General features: G+C 38.2%; 1 protein-coding gene across 2 annotated transcripts in view; it reads right to left on the minus strand.

The window, feature by feature from the left end:
- Positions 1-16,256, minus strand: part of GRID2 (glutamate ionotropic receptor delta type subunit 2) — a 1,446,155-nt gene that overhangs the window by 35,653 nt on the left and 1,394,246 nt on the right. The window contains exons 15-16 of one of the 2 annotated variants that reach the window (XM_028505846.2): positions 8,190-8,430; positions 1,749-5,584 (exon numbers count right to left, since the gene is read on the minus strand). In XM_028505846.2, the coding sequence (XP_028361647.1) occupies positions 5,162-5,584; positions 8,190-8,430 (664 nt within the window). In that variant the 3' untranslated portion in view covers positions 1,749-5,161. Of the gene's footprint in view, positions 1-1,748; positions 5,585-8,189; positions 8,431-16,256 lie in introns of those variants that run through there. The other variant, XM_036026381.1, reaches the window with a different exon arrangement.

A 16,256-nucleotide genomic window follows, 5' to 3' on the forward strand; every position in this document is an offset into this window, starting at 1 on the left:
AATTAATGAGGATTAATGTTTTCCTGAAAACTTTGTAAATTTTCTGTCACATCACAGATAGTTTATTTTGAAATATGGTGCCAGTTCTAAGGTGGGAACCATAGGATTTCTCCAAAAGGAAACCGGGCCCTCATTCCTCACAAAGGTTAGGCAGCCACATCTATAGCATCAAGTGGGTAATGTGTTAAAATTGCACAACCAGTTCCTCTGCTGCAGTGTGAAGAAATTCTAGGAAAGGTGTAAAATAAGTCAAAAGGTGACACTTGGTTCTAAATTGTGTGTAATAACAAATCAGGTTAGAGCTTTCAGATAACAAAAACAATTTCACAAAATTGATCAATTTTTCCCATATAACATGGAAACAGCGCAAATAAAAACTGCAGGAAATGTAGAAATTTGGAGATTTCAGGTGGGAAGATGAAAGACTGCTCCTTCAGGCTGTTTCTGTCTTCATGGTGGACTGAACCATTTATCAGTATAACTGTTGTCTGCCTCTGTGCAGCTCTCTGCAATGGAGCAAAACTGCGATAGAAGTGTGTGGGGGTTGAAAGCTGTTACGGTGGCCAGTAAGTAAAACACCATACATTCCTCGGGCTCCTTGGTCACACTATGACTGTGTCTTTGGTGGCAGAAAATGTGGATGGGAACCTTAGTTGCAACATAACAAAAGTTTATAAAAGTTGAGAAGTAGCCTGAACAAGATCGACTCTGGTGCCTTTGAAGCAAAAACACCATAGAGTTCTAACTATCACAATTAGCCCTACAGGCATAGAAAAGGAGTTACGGTTATTGGTGTCATTCTGATCTGGACACCTGATGGTAGGGGTCACTCTCTGGACAGTATATAAGTATTGATAAGGAGGAAGGGTCAGAAAGTAGTTTGCCTCTGGCTAGTGGTAATTTTCACATTTCTGAACACTTGGCCTCCTGGTCCAGCATCTTGGGACATCTCCAAGTCTTCTTTGCAGAGGTGATCTGAATCTAAGAGGACAGACTCAATTAGCCCTTAAGAACTACCAGGATCAATGGCTCCAGTCAATTGGGTTGTCCGGACTCAGAGAGGACGACACTGGTTTGGTGTGACTCGTTCTGCCACCTCAGAAGGTCTGTAAGATGGCATCTATGTCTTTCATGTCGATGTGAGGCAAAGAGCTGAGCAGAACACATGCAGACCCACTCAGAAACACAGCTCTTCGTTTATGCCAGGTGTAACTGCTTAGCATGGTGACTTCCATGTAATAGGTTTGAAGTAACATTGATAGGACTGAATTCAATCTATCAAATCTAAGAAGCTTTATTTCCTTATTTTTCAATGTCAGTTAAGTCATTTCCATCCAAGGGAGTTCACATAAGCCATCTCACGAGAGTGTGTCTACTAAAATTTGTTGGAATAATAACTATGCTCATAATTGCTAGCCATTTATTAATATCAGGGTTGGTAATAAGATTTATTTTTAGAAATAAAAACACTGTAGATGAAAACTAATTTTTAGTGAGTCCATTGTATTTTATCAATGATCATGAAATATATATTTAAGGATAAAACCTATGTTTACCAGCACAAAAGATCTTACTTCTGTCTTATTTACTATGCTCATAATACAGAATGTATATCCCTATTCTAAAAATTTTGATTATAAAATACTAATAATTTGTTGTCAAATTGTGTGGCTTAGAAAGTGTTTTGTAGGGTAAATGAATCTTCTTGTCACTTTTTAATTGATGAAGCAAAGTACCATTCAGCAAAGTCTATTTTTTAAAGTATTTATTCAATTCACAACCAATCCCAAGCTAAAGGAAATGGAAAATAACATAATTAAGAAAACAACAAATTGTCTGTAGTTTGATATGTATGAGAAAGTTCTTACAATTTTCTTATATATGATTAAATCAAAACCTGTGCATTAGGTCTGATGTGACTGAAAATGACAACTCATTTTCTTAATGATTCACTGAAAGAATAAATTTGTTATCTGAGAAGAATAAAAGTACATGGATATAAGGTATTTGTCTTGTTTTGAAATAGCCAGGCTGGTGTAAGTGGTACAAACCAGGACCAACAATGGGTTAAAGGAAGTAGCAGTAGACAGAAGCAGGACCTGGGATGATTGCTGCCAGGAGCCAGGGCCTTGGGGAAATGGCCAGAGGCATTCACGTTTCCATCTGTGAACGGAGCAGTTGAATCAGATGCTCGATTGCTGTGAAGCATGGATGCTCTGTATGGTCCCAGGCAGGGAGGAAGTTTCCTAGAGATTCACAGCCTAGGCTGGGTGAGAGGAGTGGGTGGAGGCATTGTACCTGAGCCCTATACTTACAATCCAAGAGGACCTGGGAATGTGACTCAATGTGACATGGCAGAATTAAAAAGAAAGACCCAATTTTAAGTCTCACATTGTCAAACTTGTGGGCAAGTCCCAGCTTCTTGGCATCGTATGTTCCCTTATTTGTAGAATGAGGGAGATGGTGTAGATCTCTACAGTGCCTCCTTATCCCAACATTTAAAAACCTCATTTTTAATGGAATTTCAGAACAGCAGAGATTTTAATCTAAATTGAGTATATTTTCAGATATAAATCCATTGAGCAAGTTAAATGCTAGATGAATTAAATATTGTTCAATGCAGTCATGTATTAGAAATAACTTGGGGACAATTAATTTTCAAATTAATAGATTCAGCATGATGAATACTTCTCTAACAGCAAAGCAATTACTAATACATAGTTCTAAGGTTAATAATTACCTTTACTTTTCTGGGTTTTTTTGGATACAACAAACCCTCGTTCTGCTTTTATAATGTTGGCATTGTTTACGTGAAACAGGACAAATCTCTCCCAAAAAAGTGCTCACAGAAACACCCATAAAGAAAAACAAATATATTCTTGGTTCAGATAGTCTCAAATAGCAGAAAGGCAGTCTTTCATTGGTTTAGGACATCACTTAGTATTATTTTTAGAGAGCCACTCATTTTGGCAAAGTTCTACTAGTAAAACTTAATGTATTTTATGCTTTACTTAACTGAAGATTAATTTTTAGAAATATTCAGTTCAATATGTGAGGGCGTAAGCATTTTCAAATTTTATAGTTAAGACTTCAATGGTATGAGAGCAAGTTTAGAAAACATTTTATTAGACAAATTATTTAGACAAATTATACACAGAAAGCTCTGCCACTCATAACCGAGGCCTCCAAAAAGTGTTTTTTTTTTGTTTTTGTATAATAGGCAATACATCAAAATAGGCCTATTTTAAATATTTTACATGGTTAACAGTTTGATAGCTAAAATCACGGAAACATCTGGTATGTCCCTATGCAGCTTTTCGTAAAGACTTTTTTGTTGTTTTAAAATCAGAGTCATCGATGAGATCATGAATGTTACAAGGGAAAACAAGCTGTGCATGCACTTAGGTACTTGTTACCCTGGAAACAAAATGGTTTTTGCATGATAAGAAATTTTTCTGCCTTACACAGTAGACAATATTTGAAAATTTAGTACAAAAACAGTGACAGTACAAGATGCTCCCCAGAACAGAATTAGCATCAAAATATAATATACCTTAAGAATATACCTTTTAATTTCTTCTAAAGCAAATCACATAGATCGATTCCTACATCAATCCTAACCACAGAATGAATTAGATTAAAATAAGAGTATGGCTGCTAAGAACATAGGATAAGTTCTTGCTTCCTACTTACCACATTTTAATTTAAGGGTTACAAACAAAGTTCATTCTACATCTCTAACAGGTAAGAACGCTACTTCAAAAGGGGTGTGCACGAAGAGGCACTGCTTCTGCTGTCATCCTCCTACACACTTGGCACTAAAGTCAAAAGCACGTAACTCCTCCAAACAGAACTGAATAAAAAAGGGGGTTAAGTTGAGAGCCCAGCATGGTTATTATATTTTCTTCTTTAGGATTATGTATGACAGTAATTAAGGCCACATCAATATTTTTTAAGGGCTCCCGCCTCTCCCCAACTACAGTTGTGTTAATTGGCTTACTGCTTTGGAAGAGACTTTATTAACCTTCAATGATCTACATTTAAACTCTTATAGAGCTCTATGTGCTATTGTGGATGCGGTGCGGCTAATAGCTTTTTTCATTTAGATAATTAATTAGAAGTAAAATTATCAAGGTTAGCTTTATACACTGCTGAATAACAAATGCAAAACCTATTCAAATGAGTTACATCTAGGAACAAATATTAAATCGCCCTGGATGTTTTAATAACAAAAGTATAAAATATTCTCTGTTGGCAACAATGCGAATCAGAATAACATTAAAGCAACCTGCCTTTTCTAACTGAAAAGACCCCCTGCACTATACATAGTTCCTGTATACAATACTTTTTTTTAAACTAAAGCTTTATTAAATGAATTGCAATAGCAATGGCTGCCTTTCAATATATATACACATTATATAGGTGCATATATATGTATATATGAGATACTAATTTATTTAACACAATAGAGGCTTCTGCCATATGATAAAGTTTACTATACATGAGAAAAAAAACTTTTAATACTGTACAATCACATAAAGGTCATATGCACTGTTGCAGTGCAAGAGTAGTTTTAACTGTAGTCTTGACTGGCATATTAATGGCTTTTTTGTAATCCTACAAGATTGCGTTCTCATGTCGTGTGGCCTGAATGGTCTTTAAGTTATTTCATAAACACTGCAGGGGTTGCCTTTGGTCCACAGTTAAAGGACACTCAAAAGCAGTGGACTCTTGTATGGATGCAGCAGAAGAATGGAAAAGGACTGAAGTTATTGCAATTATATCTTTCAAAATAGAGAAATGTTATGCAAGAGGCCTTTATGTAAAATTAATCCTCCATATACTTTTAGTATACTCAGTGCACATTTCCTATACTTGAAGTACAGTATACGAAAAGCGGACTACTAGGATCCTAGTATACTATATTCTGGGGGAACAAGTTGAGTCATGAATAGAAGTGGAAGGAAATGTATCTGAAGAAAGGGAACGAGAGAGAAATAGAGGAGGGAGGAGGGAAAAGGTGGGGAGAAAGAACTAGAATTGTTACTAATAATCCTGATTTTTAAAAAAATGTTACATCCATGTTAGTCCCACAACATTGCAGTTGCTCCTTGCAAAGGGAGTCCTACGAAAGAAACAGTGAAAAGATTTTGTTGGATGCTCATATGGAGGTGCCTCGGTCTGGATCATTACCCAGATTGAGCCCCAGGGTAGGAGTTGGTTGATAAGGAATAGATGACATTGTTTTTATAGGACTCCTGAAAAAGCCCCCATTAGGTGCCCTGTGCCTAAAAGGGCCAGTTCGGTGCTCAGGCACATTGCCAAAAGCGAAACCAGAGGCAGCTTTAGCTGATAGTGTGCGGCTAAGAGTCTGGATCTGCTCTGGGATAAAGGTGGTTGTGGTGATATGAGTGTTCCTGAAATCACTGATTTGCTCCAGTGCTTGCCGTGTTGGCAAAGTGTCAATGTCCAGAGGGGTCAAGTCAATTGACGAGGTGGAAAACTGTTTATGGGGGCTGTCGTCATCTGTGCACAAGCTATTTACACGTCTATGGAGGTGCTCCAGGTCAATTTCCTTGTCATCCTGGAGATGAAGAAAAAGAAGATAAGGTTCTCATCAGTACTAGCTTCCATGGTTAAAAAATTGTTCAGCAAACATGATATGTAAGGAACTGAACTTTGGTGTTTATTCATTTAACAAGTATTATTGAGCACCTAATATGAGCCAGGCACTGTCCTAGGTTCTGGGGGTACCAGTAAGATTCTGAGATAAGGTTATCTATAATAAATATTTTTCTTGCAGTAAAAGTTCTACAATGAGCATATGCCACATGCAACTACAAAATATGGGAGCAGTAGATGGGTGATTGCCTTCTCTATGGGAGCAGGGACAGACCCAGGCAAAGTTGTACAAGTAAAAACTATTGTTTTTGGCAACTCATCCCCCACCCCCACCTCTTCTTTACACATGCTTCCTGCTTTTTCAGGGTGTCTTATTCCAAGTTAGGAATTTGTTCCTTTCCGAGACTCACTCTGAACTCTAACTTTCTATTCTTGGAGATAAACGATAGGATATGCTGATATGTTAGTTCACACTAGAGTGTTAGCGACTATTACAATGTTATTTCTCCTTAGGCTAGAGATATGTAGGATTGTTCAGACAGAGCAAAACACTCAACACAAGAGAATCAATTTCTAATTGAGGGACTTCATACATGCAAGCTACCTAGTACGTGAATGAGGTGATATTGCGAGGTAAGCGGGACTTTTAGAGACCCCTCCCAAGTCTTTACATGTGAACAGCAGTTTTAGTTTAGGGTCAGGTATATGCTATATGGCCTCTAAATCAAAGGTGCTTTGAGCTATGCTAATAGATTCTTAGTAAAAACATGTTTAATAAAGAAAAAGGAAGTAAAACCTTAGATTTCCAGAGTTGAAACCAATTCATAAATCCCTTAGGACTGTCACTAAAAGTGAGCATTAAAGCCCGATATTTGAAAAATAAAACTGGCAAGAAATAAAATTGTCCTTTGTATCAGTCTTATTTATAGCCAAGTTCAATAAATCAGATTTGTGAGGGTTTAAAAAACATGTATTAATCATAAAAGAAAATATTTGTTCATAAGGTCTGGATTAGCTGTCATGAATTAGAATGGAGTATGTATTTTTTTATTGTGCTATTATAGTGCTCCTAAGTGAAAAATATTTTGAGTACATCACTGTTTTCTTTCTCCTTTCTCATTTCAAAATCCAATAAAAATATCCATTAATGCAATGCTATCACTGAGACTTTAGAGGGTTGAAAGATAATTTTATGGTTCCCACAGCAACTATAATGTATTCATCCATCAACAGATATAATAATGCAAAAATTTAATATCATATATAGTAATTCAAAATATAAGGAGCTTGGGGAGCCCTTCATTTCCAGATTTTTGAGAATATGAAGCCTCGGCTATAATGTTGTATTACTGTGGTCTTTTGCATTGAATCAATGTCAGTAGAGATACCAGAAGCTTTCCACAAAGAAAATACTACACTAAAACCTGATTAGTTTTTGGTTTCTACTCCAGTAATTTAGGATGTATTATCATTCTGACAAGTGGGTAGTTAAGATTTATCTTTGCTAGACCAGGTTTTTCTTTACAAATGCTGCTGTGCTGATCAACTTTGCATATAAAGAGGTAGAAAGGAATCCTTAGACTAGAAAACAATTTGTTTGCAAGAATACATTAATATGCAAAAATTTGTATGCAAATGAGAAGTCATTTTTATTTGTGGATTAAAACAGATCCTTTAAGGACTCACTCTAGGCATCAGGTAGCCAAGGTCTAGTTATAGAAAATTTGAAACTATCCTTTGAAATTATCAAGAAAATCAAATCACTCAGAAAATTTAGGTTGTTTTCATTTCAATTTGTGAAGCTTTAGTGAATATAATTTTATTATTCAAATTTTTTTCACATTTTTGGTCTAGTAGAAATAAGAGTTACGATTTTTGATGAAAACAAGGCACATGCTGCTTCTAAAGAAATATGACGGGTAATGCTGTAAGTATCCTCACAGATCTCCGGAAAAACTTGAACATGGCCTTGGAGTTGAGTTTACTCAAGAGTAGAGGAGAAATACTGAATTTTAGATGATTCCACAATGTGGACTTGTTAGGCTTAGGGTCAGCAAAGTGAAAAACAGAATCACTTCTCTTAGGTCTACATCCAGAGAGGGTAGCAGTCACTGGTGGTGCACAGAGAATTCTTATTACTTTACTGTGTAACTGGGCTTCTTAGGCCGGATCTTAGAGACACAAGTGTTTTACATATAAGTTTAAAGACTAATGGAAATGAAAAACTAAGCATCTTTGTGAACTGGTCAAGGCAGTCATAATCTTTAAAAAGTCATTGAGGTAAATTCTATCTTGAGTTCTGGGAAAATTTCAAAACCCATTATGGCACATAAAAACTGTCAGTCTTTCAAACTTTATATACTCTCCATTTATCTGGGATGTCCTACAGTGGAAATTGGTACTGGTCTTACCAATTTTTAGATTTCACAAATTTATTTTCACTTTTCAAGGGAAGAATAAGAAACAAGGACCGCCCCCAACCCTTTCCCCTCTCCTTGAAGCCATCCTCCCTGTACACCCAGCCCACTTGTCGGCCCAGGCTAGTGCCCCAGCTCCCAGTCAAGTACCTCTTTGGACGGGACTCTGGAGCCTTTCCTCTTGTTCCACCACGTCTCCAGCATGGCTATAAAGCAGGAGAGGACAACCCCAGCAGCGAGGATACAGAAAACCCCTGCAAAGCTCTTTATGTCCAGGGCACCTCCTTTCTGCTTTGTGTCCACTGAGGAGTACAGGTCGCACTGGCCATTCTTTGGCCACCACTTGTGCTTCAGGATGTCCATGTCACCATTTTGCTGAAGCTCCAGGATCCTTGGGGTAAAGAACACAGTCACGTGTTACAGTTATTGCCTCAGTCCACAGCACATGCATTTATCATCCCAGCTCTAAGGGGGGTAGCATTCAAGGTGAAAGGAGTATACAGCTTAGACTGCAGACAGAATGCCAGGACACCAAAAACATTATGGCTTTGGTTCTATAGACAGAGTTGGGCCACAGTGTTTCCCCTCTGTCCTCCCATCCTCTTCTTTTTTTGGTTTTGTTCTCTACTCTTAAATAGCCCCACCCCCAGTTAGTAGTGATGTGCTTTTACAATTACATTTCAGAGGCACTGTTTTTATGTGGGTTCAAGCTGCTGCAGCTCTGTGCTCCTTCCCCACATGCAGAAAAATGCTCTGGATCTTAATGCTTTTATGAAGAACGTTTTGCTGCTTAGAGCGAGATGCTGGCATAACGTTGCCCAGCATATGCTGCACACAAAGAATTCAATTAAAAGACTTCTATTATTTAACACAGTGTGGGAGAAAGCCTTGGATAAGTTTGAAGTTGATAAAATTAATCATTTTTTGGTTTTTCACACAACTGATTCAGTTTCCCTTTCAGTGCCAAAGGGGAAATAATCTTACCTTGGAGAACAAAGAAAAGTTGACCAGAGGCTTTCAGAAGTAGTTAAATTCAAATAAGAAATATCGTTTTTCTTCTTCTTTTCTTTCCCCCAGAGGCTGGGGGTAGCTGCAAAGACTGCAGCTTTTTTTTAGTGTGATTTTCCCAGGGGCTCTATTTTCAATTCCAATACTCTTTTGGTGCTGAGACCTGTCTGGCTCTGGCCCTTCCCGTTCTGTGCCCCTTCTCACAAGCTGAGAATGGTCAGGGCCAAAGCCACATGCTTGTCCACTGTTAGCACCGTCCTCAGCGTTCCCTAGAATTTCTTGCCCAAACAGCTTCCAGTGCTCGTCCAGGCCTCACAAACGCCTATTCCAATGTATTATTGCCTGAGAGCAGATCTCACGGCCATGGGTGCGCACGGGTATGTTGGGTGGTGTTTGGAGAGTGTGAACAGTGCTTGGCAGTTCGAGCACAGGCACACACCTTTGTGTGGGAGACCCTTCCCATGCAGACACAAGCTGGATGTGGGAGAGAAGGGGCCAGAGGCTGACCCCTGTGACACGGCTTCTTAGGGGTCGGGAAGGTGTATTTGTCCAGATAAGAGGATACAACATATTTGATCTAACACTGTTTAGCTTGATTAATAACTTTTATATACTTAAGACTTAGGATATGTGGACTCAGATTAATACTCTTGTCCTGGGTCTTGGGTTATTTGGGGAGAGACTTTGGGGAAAGAACTAAGCTTATCTAGAGGAAGTAAATAATTCACTTTCCGTTAGGGATTACCTTTTTACCTGTTTCATGTTATCCATGGGTCTAGATGAATGAGCTAAAAGATAATGTTGGGGGTGGGATCAACTTTCAAAGTGAATTAAGCAAAATAAGAAAGCCCTAGGGAGAGCTGGTCCTATGTCTATCATCCACCTTTGGGTATTCCCACAGCCTCACCAACAGTGCCCCTTGCTGACACTCCAGGAGCCCGCTCTCCCCCTCTCTGCACTGTCCCCCCAACTTGGACTTCTTTCTTAGGAAATTGATCTAAATTTCCATTGCTTCAGAGTCTTGCTTTAAAACAGCAGCTAATCTGATGAATTTACTAAAATAATTATGAATATTAATGGTTCATAATATTAATGGATCATCTTTATTCTAGCCTCTATGCCAAACAAAGTCATTTGTATTTAGAAAACACAGAATCTTTTAAAATATATTTTATGGATTATGCTATTAGAGATGTCCCATTTTTTCTCCCTTTTATTTCCCTCCACTCTGTACCCCCACTCTCACCAGCATTCCCCCACCTTCGTTCATGTTCATGGGTCATACATATAACTTCTTTAGCTTCTGCTTTTCCCATACTATTCTAAACCTCTCCCTGTCTATTTTTTAGCCATCATTCATGCTTCTTACTCCCTGTACCTTTTCCCCCATTCTCCCCCTGCCCCTTCCTGCTGATAACCCTCTATGTGATCTCCATTTCTGTGATTCTGTTCCTATTCTAGTTGTTTGCTTAGTTCATTTTTGTTTGTGTTTTCAGGTTTGGTTGTTGATAGTTGTGAGTTTGTGTTCATTTTACTGTCCATATTTTCGATCTTCTTTTTATTAGATAAGTCCCCTTAACATTTCATATAATAAGAGCTTGGTGATGATGAACTCCTTTAGCTGTATCTTGTCTGGGAAGCACGTTATCTGCCTTCCCATTCTAAATGATAGCTTTGCTGGATAGAGTAACCTTGGATGTAGGTCCTTGCCTTTCATGACTTGGAATACTTCTTTCCAGCCCCTTATTGCCTGTAAAGTTTCATTTGAGAAATCAGCTGACAGTCTTACAGGTACTCCTTTGTAGGTAACTGTCTCCTTTTCTCCTGATGCTTTTAAGATTCTCTCCTTATCTTTAATCTTGGGTAATGATGTGTTGTATCTTGGTGTGTGCTTCCTTGGGACAAGTTTTTGGGAACTCTGTGCGCTTCCTGGACTTCCTGAAAGCCTATTTCCTTTGCCAGATTGGGGAAGTTCTCCTTCATTATGTTTTCAAATAAGTTTCAATTTCTTGCTCTTCCTCTTCTCCTCTGGCACCCCTATGATTTGCATGTTGGAATGTTTAAAGTTGTCCTGGAGGTTCCTAAGCCTCTCCTCATTGTTTTGAATCCCTGTTTCTTCATTCTATTCTGGTTGAATGTTTATTTCTTCCTTCTGTTCCAGACCATTGATTTGAGTCCCGGTTTCCTTCCCATCACTGTTGGTTCCCTGTGCATTTTCCTTTATTTCACTTTGTGTAGCCTTCACTTCTTCCTCTATTTTGTGACCATACATTTCTGTGAGCATCCTGACTAGCAGTGCTTTGAACTCTGCCTTTGATAGGTTGGCTATCTTTTCATCGCTTAGTTGTATGTTTTCCAGAGCTTTGATCTGTTCTGACTGATTTTATCTGGTTTGAGCCATATTTTTTTGTCTCAGTGCACATGTTATGTAGTAAGGGGCAGAGCCTTAGGAATTTGGCAGGGTGGGGTTACTCACTTCTCTGCGTTTTGGCACTGTATGTGGGGGATGGGTCTGAGAGGGAACAATGCTGCTTGCTCAGCTCTCAGTCAGCTTTCTGTCACTCCCCTTGCTACCAACAAGCAAATTGGGCCCTTCTGTTGCTGATTCCTTGGTGGGAGGGTTTGTGTACATTCTAGGACCCTGTGGGTCTCTTCAGTGAACTCTCTTGGGAGGCTGAGAGTTTCTCCCACTGCCTCAACCCCCACAGGTCTTTTCAGTCAGAGGTTTTGAGACTTTGTTTCCCTGAGGCTGGAACTCTGAGTTGCATGGTCTGTTTTACTCCCCAGTGTTCCTCCCAGTTTATCTGCATGCAAATGTGGGACTGCCCACTCCACCAGCTGCCGCCTTGCTAGGTCCACCAGCAGCTACCTTGCCGTGAGTCTTCCCTATTCTAGTTGCCCATCTCCACCCCTCTTATTTGGTCTGGGTGAATGTTTCTACTTTAATTCCTTTGTTGTGGGACTTCTACACAGTTTAATTTTCTGGTTATATTTTTGTTTTTATATTTGTTGTTGTCCTTCTTTTGGTTGTGTGAGGACACAAAATGTATCTACCTATGCTCCTATCTTGGCTGGAAGTCCCCAAAACACAGTTTCTTAAAGTGTGTTCCATAAGACACTAGCACCTAGTGGGCCACTGCAAGAAAACGGTCCCATGGTTATTAACTTAAAAAAAAACTCTCAGAAATTTACAAAGAAGTCAGCTTATTAAAGCCTCTAAGAAGACCTGCAGAAAACGTGTATGATTTTGTTTAATATAGCACTACCTAAACTTTTCTTCCAGTCCACTTTTCTCATTTTTATCCCCTCAAAGCATAACCCATAGAGCTAGAGATATGAGGAATACACTTGAGAAATAGTGCCTTGATCCAAAGCAACAACTGCTTGTGGCACTGTGTTAGGTATCACATAGGCAAACAAAATATCAAAGTTGCTTGCTCAGGTTATCTATGAATACCATTGAAATGACATTAGCAAAACTCTTTAGATACTCGCCTACCTAAAGACACTAGGTAATTCAGATACCATTGAATGTCCTGAAGGAAAAATCCACTCATATCTAAAAAATTCTTAAAGTTGAGTTTATAGGAACATGTATTGTAGAAAGAAAAGGCAACTACCACAGCATTTGCTTAATGAGAATATATTGGCACAAAATGAGCTCCCAAGAGCCCCTGCTCTCCTATGCTTATCATACTATATTAGTGTCTGTGGAAATAAAAGAGTTTTCCTTCATTGCACTTGTTAGTTGTGATTATCTGTGGTTACTGGGTCAATGCCTACGTGTTCACCATCTTCCATACTGCCTAACACAGATCAAGCACATACTTATTGATTGAATATATTCAATAGTTTTTGGTAAATGGATCCTGCTCTCAGATTCTACCTTTTTCATATCATTAATGTTATTTTCTAATTTATTCCATTCTCACCTATTCACCTATCCATTCAGTAAGTATTTAAAGAGTGATTTCATGCCAGGTGTTTCCTGGGGTACAAGATTTATGTTAAACCACTACTGCACTTTCAGCCAGAATGGCCTGGGAACACTGTGAAATCATTTTTTTAAAAAGGCAGGACTTTTTTTAATGAAGTTTTTAAAGATTTTATTTATTTATTTATTAGAGAGGGAAGGGAGAGAGAATGAGAGAGAGAGAGAAACATCAATGTGAGGTTGCTGGGGGCCATGGTCTACAACCCAGGCATGTGCCTTGACTAGGAATCGAACCTGCGATGCTTTGGTTTGCAGCCCAAGCTCAATCCACTGAGCTACACCAGCCAGGGCAAATCATTTTTTTTCATGCTTTCCATTCATGTTAATTTATTCTTTTATTCACTCACATATTCATTCTGGGACCGATGATCATCTATTCTATCTCTTCAGTAGTGTCTGGTAACACAATGTGTCTTTATTATGTGTATACCTGGAAATATTTTGTTTTTAAAAAGTCATTAGAAGAAGAATACATACTCTATGTTACCCATTTTGATTCTAATAGTACAGGGCCTTTATCTAAAGAATTTGTTTAATCCTAGAAATTTTGAATTTAGTTAGCTGGGTGGCAGGAATTCATGAGAGGAAAGATGGAAGAGGCATCTCTAGATACCTTTAAGTATCATCACACCAGAGATCTCTTTATATGCTTCATTTCATGGTCACTGAAGCACAGGTGGCTGCAGCATTGCAGAGACCCCGCATTTGGGGTACACAGAACAAATAGGCAAGAGGATCCTTCAGTTAAGCTCTGAATAGCCCATAACAGCTTCCAGGGATCCTGGCTGGCATGGAATAAAGGTATTGGAAGGGAATGAAAGTGTCCTCTAAGCCCAGAGTTCTACCATACACTCTTGCTAAAAAAACCTTGTGCTCCCAGAAATTCCATCAAAAGGTTTCGCTGCACCTTTATTTTAATTATTTAACAAAAACCCATTTAAGGCTTGGATAATGACAATTTAGCACAATCTAATGCACTGCCTTAAAGACTAATGGGATGAGACCTTATAATAAACAAGGAAGTATTTTCTCTTTTCAAATGTTCAAAGACACCAGCACTTTTAAATAAGACTTAAAATCACACCCAAATGAATGTTTTGCATTTTAATTATAAGCAACAATGTGTATATGTGTGTATATGTAACAATGCAATAATACAGTTGCAAAATTCTTAATGAATGCAGTGAACATTTTTAGTTCCACAGAATGATTGTTTTTGTCATTTGAGCAATTTCCACAAGATGGCAGTCTTTGCTTAGGGAGAGCAAAGTGTTCTACTGCTAGGAAAGTGAACCTGTAGGTTTGAAAGGCATAAATTTCTTGGCGGTGTGAACACTTAAAGTATTAGGAGCAATGTTGGATATTAGACTGTGATGAACAATTGGATGTGTAAAATCTTTTCCTGGACCATAGTCAGAAAGATTCCTGCCATTTTTACCTCGGAGCGGTGATAGTGGTACTTATTTTAGAGAGATACTCAGGTGAGAATTAATGAGTCCATACACAAAAGCATCTTGTTCATTGTTTGGCATGTCATAGGCCACCAAAATGCATAAGCTAGAACTATTGTCAGTATATGTGACAACCATTCTTTCTTCGGGTCTGTTCTGCTATATACTTTTTAATAGACAGCTATATTCCCAGGTGAATCAAGCAGGGATTTATTCACCAATAATAGCATTGCATTTCCTTCTTTTGTCCAAAGGTATTAAAACATTGAACAGAAAAATCTTAGAAGTCCATAAATCCCATCTTCAACTTGAAAATGGTTATTAGATCAATCCAACATGCATTATATTCTTTACTGATATAAATGAGCAAATTTCACTGGAAGGGAGTAGAGAAGCAAAAGATCTTTCATATTCAAATAAAAATACTCAACAGGTTTGAGGCATTTATCGTAAGAAGCTTTTCACTTACTTTGAAGACAGTATCCTCATTTGTGTGTGAGAATTGCACTAATTATTGACTACTTACCATCCCTTGATCACTACTTTAAAAATTGATTTTCAAATTAATTTACTTATCACAAAATGGTTTGCTGAAAGATGGGTGCAAATTTCTAATCCCGCACAGGTAATTTTGATTTTGCCTTTGAATATTATAACAGCCTGTAGTTCCTTTCTAATTTTCTTAATTTTCTTACCCTTAGATAAATTCCTGAGCTGAGCTGTAAAAAAAGACACTGGTTATCTAAGAAATAGGATGCCTGATATTTTAGTTGTTTCTGCTTAAAAAGAATTTCGGGGTAATCAGAGATTTTTAAAAATAAATGCAGAGATTCTTTTTTCAGGCCATGTATGTAGGAACTCCAGTGACTCTTTTGTCATTGAAATTTCTTGCTCACATTCATAGGAGCATGAACCACTAGAATACAAAAGACTGAAGGCACCTATTCTCTCTCCTTCCCCACCATGCATTCTATGGGTGAGAAAACTGCATCGTAGAGAACAATAATTTTTCAAATTATCATATTCGACACACAGAGGCAGCCAGGGATAAAAGGCCGAGGGATCCAGCCACTGCAGGCCTTGCCTTGGCTACCTCAAGGGCTGAATGGATCAGTATGTTATCAATATTCTAGTACATCAACTAAGACACATCTGTTGGGAATCTTGTAGGGATTAAATGACTTTTTCAGTGACTAACACAGAGTACATAGTTGAGTTGGGGACAGAACTCAGGTCTGTTTGTCAGCAAATTTCCCTGTGGTACATATTTAGAGAAGAGCAATATCTTAAATTTCAGAAATCTGTGAGACCCTGAGTAAAACTGTCCTTACTATGTTTCCGCTAAAGCAAACAATATATCTGTAGCACATTTGCAAATTTATTTACACTACAATTTGGGTGTCCAAAGAAAATGTAGCTTTTCTCTTATAACTTAATTGATCTTCCTCAGGAGGACTGGGCCCACTGAGTAGTGAGAACAAAACTAAAATTAGCTCAACATGATTTAAAATTTAATCTGATCTAATAATTTAACTTGTCTCTAGCTTTAGCTCAATTTACTTGAATTACTCAATCCTTCTGATTTGTCCCTGTTCCCCTTGCTTTTTTCAAAGTTGGCAAGAGGATTTATGGAGGATGACATTATATCCCTTACATTGGGATTTGGGGAGAGATAGCCCCTGGCCTCTTGCTCATCTTTGTATTGGCTCTGGCAGCTCTCCCTTGAGGTGCAAAGGGCCTGGGCTGTTGAAATCAGCAGAAGCT

This window comes from Phyllostomus discolor, chromosome 1, assembly GCF_004126475.2.
Source record: "Phyllostomus discolor isolate MPI-MPIP mPhyDis1 chromosome 1, mPhyDis1.pri.v3, whole genome shotgun sequence".
NCBI lineage: Eukaryota > Metazoa > Chordata > Mammalia > Chiroptera > Phyllostomidae > Phyllostomus > Phyllostomus discolor.